Genomic DNA, 8,000 nt, shown 5'->3' with positions numbered 1-8,000 from the left:
TAAGACGTTAAAAAAATAAAATAAAAAAAAACAATTTACCTTGAATAACGTTGACGATTTAAATAAAAGCACCTTTTTTTTTTTTTTTTGCAATTTAGGAAAATATTGACATTGACTTATCCTCTTAGTAATAATAAGGAGGATAAAATCACCATTGTTATCTATTTCTATGATTGTGTTCAAATCTAATTCTAAATTATTGTCCTTTATATCAATTGCATTCCCGATAGCATGATTGTCATTTGGTCATGGCTCCTGTTTCGTTTTTTTTCCTACCAATAGAATTTTTTTCTAATTCACATAATTTTATGTTCGAATAGTTTCATTTTACATAGTAGGTCACTACGTCTATGCTTGTTATGGAGTAAAGTTTATCCTTTTACACATAATTTCAATATCAAGTTATCAACCTATGCAAATGTTGCGCTCTCAATCTAACAAATAATATGCGCACAAAAAAAAAAAATCGAAATCATGCCAGCAGTGTGATAGTGTCTTTGAAGTTTGATATTTTGTCCTGAATATCCAATTTTTTTATCCGAAAAATTTAAGAGGCTATAACACATGTTTACGAACTCAGAAAGTGACGATTTTTTTTCAAATTGATTATCTTTCCGAGAACTACGACTTGAAAAAAAAAATTATCGAGTTTGGAATTCGTGACCAAGAGATATGGTCACACAAAGTTTGTTCGGTTAAAAAAACAAATTGATATACAAAAACTCCTAGTCTCGGGATCCAAATAAGACAAATTTTTTTTTTCCAAATCATAGTTTCGAAAAGATAATTGATTTGAAAAAAAATTATCACTTTCTGAACTCGTAGACAAGAGTTATGGTCTCTTAAAGTTTCCGGATAAAAAAATTGGATATTTCGGGCAACATGTAAAACCTCAAGGACACCGCGTGCATTTTTTGTTTTTTTAATTAAAATTTTGAAATTTTCAAACTTTTTCAATGCTCCTTCATACCATTACTCGTCCGTGCCCGTTAAAATTTCTCATCCCTAGTGAGTTCAAATGTTAACTCTAACACTACTTTGAATACGAGAAAATTTTGGGAGAAAAAAAAGGGTTAAAAAAGAGAAAAAAAAGAGTTACAACCAAAATGGGATGGTATGCATGTTAGTTGTCCATCTTTTCTAAATTAATGTGCACACACCTTTCTCTACCCTTAATATCCTGCTAATGTAACTCCTTAATTTAAAGTGTATGTACCCAACCTATTTAACTCCATTTTTTTCTTTTCCAAAAAGGAAAACTCAGATGCTATATCTCAACCAACTTTTTTCCATTCATTTTTATTTTTTACCAAAGCTAGAAGATCACATTTTTTATGGGTTTCTGTGTTAATACATACATACACTATACTATGCTGTCTTTTGCTTGAACAATGCTTGTTACCTACTCCTCCTCCTCTTCCTTTCTCTTAACCTCCCTCACTTCTCTTCCCTTTTCTTTATTTTTTTACAACAACACAATAGCCTAGCTTCATCCCCAAATGATCGGGTGTCGGCTTACATGAATCATCCTTTTAAACCGTCACTCACTAGTTGCAGTTATTTCTTACAATAACTAAGAGTAGTCAAATTGGTAGTCTAGAAGTTTCATTATCCTAAACGATTTGGAGTCGGCTGACATAAATCATCCTTTGAAACCGTCACGGCCGTGTCGTAGTTTTTTTTTTAGTCAAATGGAGAGACACAGATGCAAACTTTGTTCTAGGAGCTTTATGAATGGTAGAGCATTGGGTGGTCATATGAGGTCTCATTTAGCTACTTTACCTCTTCCTCTTAAGAAGCAAAAAACTCCTGGAAATTCAAATTTCCAACTCGGTGGTGGGACCGAGTCCGACTCGTCCTCAACTCGTTCAGAAGACGAGAATAATAATAATAATAATAAACTGAGTTCGTACGAGTTGAGGGATAACCCAAGGAAGAGTGTTAAGGCATTAGATCCCGAGTTTATGGATGCAGGGTCAATCGTTGTGCAAGACAGGGAAAGCGAGACCGAGTCAACTCAGAACCCAACTCGGAGACGATCTAAGAGGACGAGTCAGAGGACGAGCCGGCAACTCGAGTTTGAAGTGCCGAAGAAATGTAAATGGGTTGGGTCGGAGTCAGCCGCTGAATCGACCCCGGTCAGTTCCGTGTCTGACCCGAGTCAGGATGAAGAGGTTGCACTTTGTCTTATGATGCTGTCTAGGGATGCTTGGGAAAGAGTTGAGAAGGAGAAGTCTGTTGAGGATACTAATGAGTCGGCGACCGAGTTGAAGACGGGTTTAATAACACGTCGTCCTGCAACTCGTGTGGCCGCAAAATTCAAGTGTTTGGGATGTAAAAAAGTGTTCAGGACAGGCAGGGCACTAGCTGGGCATAAGGCGTCTAATAAACAATGTTGCCATGAAAATTCGACAAGTGATGATCATGTTAATGTGGTGGGAGTAAAAATATTTGAATGCCCGTTTTGTTATAAGGTTTTTGGGTCGGGTCAAGCTTTGGGAGGTCATAAAAGATCACACCTTTTAGGGTCGTCATCGACTAACAACAACAACAACAATAATAATGCTAATGTTGTTGCATCTAACAATGCTGATAGAGTTGGTGAAACTACCACTACTACGACTACTACTAATACTAGCTTTATTTTGGATCTCAACTTGCCTGCACCGTTTGAAGATGATGATGAGGACGATCATATATCATAGAGCTGAGGCTGATGGGTCCATATTGAAATCCAGTAGGATGTTACATGTACGCAATCTTAATTACTGGCGGTTGTTATAGTAAATTAGGGACCAAAGTTTTCAATTGAAATTGGTGGTTATTGTTAGTAAGTTGAGTGTCATTATTATTCATCTTACTTGATGATTTGTGTAATACAAGTAAGTAAGTACCTTTATTTGGTTATTTTGGTTTAGGTGATATTTTTAGTTTAAAATACAAAACAACTTTGGAGAACTTGGCTTGATTGTGATGCTACCTTATGTGTGTGTACTTGGTTACTTGCTAATTCAAAGATTGTTCAATTTAGAATTTTAGTGTAGTACATTGGATGATTTCCCCTTTGCGTGTAGCTCAGTAGTTGATTTATTCTACGTGTACTACATTGTTCCAAAATTTCACCTAATTCACTATGCTTCTTTACATAGTAGTCATTCAACACATTGTTAGCCTGAATTAATTATGTTAAAACAACTACTGAACTACTTTTGAGGAGTTAGGCTCCATAGATCCGACCCTTTATCCCACCATTTTCGAGATTCCTTAAGACATTAGGTGATGTTGTAGTATTATGTGAGAATCTCACATGTATACAAAATAATACGGAGTACTGTGTTTCGGTATAATCCTCTCAAATGCTTTATGTAGGATCCATCATTTACGAGATTCCTAAATACATTAGGTAGGTGATGTTGCTCTATTATCTGAGATTCCTTGATACCGAGTTTCTCTACCATCTTCTCACATACTTTATGTCGGAACCATCATTTTGGATGTGAGGAGGTGGTACAGAAACTCGGTATGACCTGGTGACACAACCTCATTTTTTAAATAGAAAGTAGATGGACCAGCAAGTAAATGGAGAAGAGACTAGTTCATGTGTAACTTGTTGATGCAACTTCTTCATGTGTAGTAGTACTTCGTAGAGAAGAGTAAAGATAGAATAAGGTTGTAAAGTAAGGGAAGTTGGTATGATAAAACAGGAGGATAGCATGCTGCAGTTGCACCAGTGACTTAATTTTGATGCTTCTGACTGCTGCTGCATACTCTGACAGGTAAGTTCCATATATTGTTGTAGTACTCCTACTAACTGTTTTAGGGTCACTTCTTGCTCATCCTTTTCTTTTTATTTAAGTCTCTCTTTGCTTTTCTACCTTCTGTTCTGTTTCCAGCTATTTTTATTATAAAATTAACTTCTTCAACTTCTATGAGAATAATTACAAATTATTGTTTAAAACGGGTTGTATCCGTTTGAAGTTTCAATCGGGTCTAATAGTATAAATAATACAAAAGCAAAATACATATACAGAAAGAGCAAATAATGAAAATTCTTGTGTCTTCCAAGAGGACCGTACTCCTTACAGCTAAGCTATTATAATATTCTATTTGGTGGATTACATTTAAGTGTAAGGAATACGGTTCTCCCTGAGAACACAAGATTTTTTCGCAAATAATTTGTCTTAGGTGAAGTAATATTTGAGTTAAGATAATACCTTTTTCTTAAAAGAGAATAACTTCGGAATAAATTTCTCTCCTTACTTTATTACATCAAGATTCTTTTTTAAGCATTCTTTTTAATCCTCATCATTGATGTTGTCTACCTGGATACTAGTATGTTCTTCTTTGTATCGTTTCTTGTACACAATTTTCACTTTATTATCCTAATATGTTTTGAACTAGTTAGTTCAACACAAATTCTCATTATAGACGGGGATATCCGTCTATAATAAAAGACGGATCGGATCCCTCTCATAAAGAGGCAAGTGGGAGGGCAAGTGGAAAACCAAGTGGGTTACCATTTGACCTTCCACTTGTCTCTTTGTGAGAGAGATTCGACCCGTCTCTTATTATAAACGAATATATCCTCCGTCTATAATGAGACTTGCTATTAGTTCAAACTGGACTTTACTTAGTTCTCGTGTCCCGTGGGTGATTCGAGTTTTAAGTTAACTTTTACTTTGAGGGTATGAGGTTTGAAAATAATTTCACCTTAACAACTCGGTGTGAAAATAGATAATAACTAAAATGAGTATAAAGTTGAATTTATGCATAAATTAAGTTTAAGTTCACTTTACACATGACATCATTCCCTATGTTGAGATTTTGCATTTTTACATGTGGGGAAATTGGGAGGGATAAATATATTTTAGAGACACACACAATAATAATATAAAAATCTAAATATGATCAGGAACACTAGGATTTTATACCAATATGGCTACGTCCTCACTGCAATTGCACTAGGATTTTATTGATCACTTCGAGTAAATATACAATACGGATAATATACACAACAGAATTACACACTCTTATTACTATTATTACTACCCTTATTAATTAATGAGTTTTACATTGAGGTAATAACTTACAATAAGCTCCTCACATATTTTATATTATGTGAATTGCTAAATGAACACCCAACTATTTCTCCTTCATCCAGAAAATAGCATCCTCATGTTTCTCATCACCATAAATCTTTTCATAGCATTTTCCCAAAATAGAAGGGATTAATTCAACAATCTCCCACCTCCCGACTATTTTGCCTCTAACGATCCACCTAATACGACTGCATCTCCGCTCATGTCGACTGCAAGAGCTCAATCGAGGTACTGTCCAACCTCGAACTTTTATCATCCAAGTCTGTTCTCAACGGCAACCACACTTGTTAGGTTTCATCCATCGCTCGTCGGGCGTGCACTCCCACCTAAACGAAACACCCTTTCGTGCCTCCTTGGAACTCCTTGAATTTCCGCACACAACTCAGTGTGGCAGTTTCACCCTGTGCATTCTCGGACCACTTTTCGTCCTTAAGCCATCGACTTTGCTCACACGGTGCTTAGTGTATGTAATAAAACGTGATGGACTCGATTTTGGACAGAATTTGACTCGAAATAAGATTGTATTTGCTATGTAAATGACACAAAATAAACACACACAAGGACTGTTTGGGATGACTAAAAATGGACTAAGAACAAGGGATATGATTTGAGCGAGATCACGAAGCAAGCTCAAGACTCGGAATCTTGTTCAAGATCCTTAAGCATGAACTAAATTCCTTCTCAAACACTAAGTAATGAGGGGTTTTCCGCACTAAGCAAGAAGAAAGCAAGTAGAAAACTCTGTTTTCAAACTCATCATTTTATTCTTAAACTCAATCTGAAATTCTCATTAGGGTTGCTTGGTTTATATAGACCAAGCCAATCTTGACTCTTGATTACAAACTACATTTAACGGCCACAAAAGAAGCTGCTATAGTACAAGGAAACGACAGCCTAGGACCTTACAAGACCTTAAACAAACTGAAAATGAAAAGGACATAAAGCAAAGAAATGATAAAGTAAACTAATAGTCCAACCCTCCTTGTTTGTTTGCTCAACTCCTTATTTATGCAATATGGTCTGACTTGGTGGCCTAAGGAACCGTGTAAGGCTCTTGTGCAGCTCCCAAAAGACCTTTAGGCTTTGTTGGATCAAAAGAGGAAAGGTTGAAAGCGACATTTAGCTCATTGTTCAAAACCATTTGCAATGATTCTTCAATTAATTTCTGATTGGTAACTCTTGGAGATAAAAGATCCTAGACAAAAACGTCCCAAATTCACCCAAGATGTGAAATAGGACGGTTGGAACCATGGCTTCTTAGACGAATTTGGAGTTAGACCTCAAATTGCGACGAGGTCCAAAACCGGGTAAATTTGAAGCTTCCTCGGGCTGTTTCTCTTCAATCTCCCCTTCTTGAAAATGATTTGCCCTCAAATCCTCGCCATTATCATCTTCAATCTCTTCATAGTAAGGACTCAAATTACCACCATCAATTATGACATGGACTCCCAAGAGATTGACCATGTACTTCTTGGACTTAATTTGCTTAACGATCTCGAATGGACCATCATCACTTGCCATTGACTGTTTTTCCTTATTATTGATCTTTCTTTTGCTCAAACGGACCCATACACAATCTCTCGGCCTGAATGTTTTGGCTTGCTTAGGAACCTTGCAAGCTCCCTTGCATTTCGTGGCCTTAGCATGGATGTGATGCTCCTCTCCAACTCGTTTCCTTACTCCTTTCCATTCCTCACTAGAGCAAGTAATTGGCTCGAATTTTGGCAGTAAGGCAGCCCCGTCGCCAATGCTAGTAGCTTTACATTCAACTTCAAACGAGTTAGCCAAATTTGGAATAGAGAATGTAGGAGACTCACATTGCAAACCTTCAAAGAAACCCTCGGTTTGATCATTCCATTTGAGCAATTCTTGGACACCCTTAGGTAGCGGCATTTCGTGTTCCTTGGCCTCATCTTTGGCAAGGAGAACATATGCATCCTCCATGTCCCTCAACTCTCGGATCATTCCAGTTTCATTGATGAAAAAGGCCTCTTTGGACGGTTCAAACATGGAGGGTGGTGTGAGGGGTGTTAGAATGATTTTCCTCTTGCTAAATTCAAAGGTGTAGGTGTTGTCTTTCCCATTGTGAACCGGATCTCTATCAAATTCCCATGGTCTACCAAGTAGGAGACGACAAGCATCCATAGGTAGAACATCACAAAGAGCCTCATCAACATAGTTCTTTCCAATTAAGAAAGACCCCAAGCATTACTTATCCACTTTGATTTCTTCCCCTTTGTTGAGCCACCTCAATTTGTAAGGATTAGGATGTTCTTGTGTGGGGAAGGATAGCTTCTCAATGAGAGTATTTGAAGCCACATTGGTACAACTCCAACCATCAATGATTAGATTGCAAACTCTCCCATTGATAGTGCACCTAGACCTAAAGAGTTGTTGTCTTTGGTCCATTTCCAAAGGTTGGGCACTCAAAGCTCTCCATAGGACTAAGTTCAACCCCGAATCCGGTTCCACAACCATGGCAGCCTCCTCTTGCTCCGTTTCTTCCTTACCATCATCACAAACAAGAATTTCATCCTCACCCCAATGTACTATCTCAAAGTTACTAAGAGCTCTCTTGGTTGGACAATCTTTAGCAAAGTGATCAAAGCCTTGACATTTATAGGATTTCCTCAAGGCCATGGTGTTTTTGGGTGGGATAATGGGTGCTTTGCCTTTGTCAAGAGTAGGGGTTTTATTTTGAGGTGTTGGTTCAACAACCTTGGTCTCGGTTTGGTCTTGGTGAGGGGCTGTTTTGGACGGTTGTTTTGTGGTTGTAGTCTTTCCCGTCCCCCATTTTTCAACCCTCAATGCTAAGTTCACGGCCTCATCAAAGGACAACACTTGATACATTCGCACTTTACTAGCAAACTTAAAGTCCAAACCTTCAATAAACCTAGCAAT

At 37.4% G+C, this 8,000-nt stretch overlaps 1 protein-coding gene across 1 annotated transcript; it reads left to right on the top strand.

Moving 5' to 3' along the window:
- Positions 1-1,248: 1,248 nt before the first annotated feature.
- LOC141653543 (zinc finger protein ZAT9-like) lies at positions 1,249-3,061 on the top strand. The gene has a single exon (XM_074461339.1). The coding sequence runs from the start codon at positions 1,692-1,694 to the stop codon at positions 2,703-2,705; it is 1,014 nt and encodes a 337-aa protein (XP_074317440.1). The 5' UTR covers positions 1,249-1,691; the 3' UTR covers positions 2,706-3,061.
- The last annotated feature ends 4,939 nt before the right edge of the window (positions 3,062-8,000 follow it).

This window comes from Silene latifolia, chromosome 4 (assembly GCF_048544455.1).
Source record: "Silene latifolia isolate original U9 population chromosome 4, ASM4854445v1, whole genome shotgun sequence".
In the NCBI taxonomy this organism is placed as follows: domain Eukaryota; kingdom Viridiplantae; phylum Streptophyta; class Magnoliopsida; order Caryophyllales; family Caryophyllaceae; genus Silene; species Silene latifolia.
The sequence above is the reverse complement of the archived record's forward strand: the minus strand, read 5'-3'. Positions and strand labels throughout refer to the sequence as shown.

Bases quoted from the DNA above. Each gene is read 5' to 3' on its own strand.
- LOC141653543 (XM_074461339.1), top strand. From the start codon at position 1,692: ATGGAGAGACACAGATGCAAACTTTGTTCTAGGAGCTTTATGAATGGT.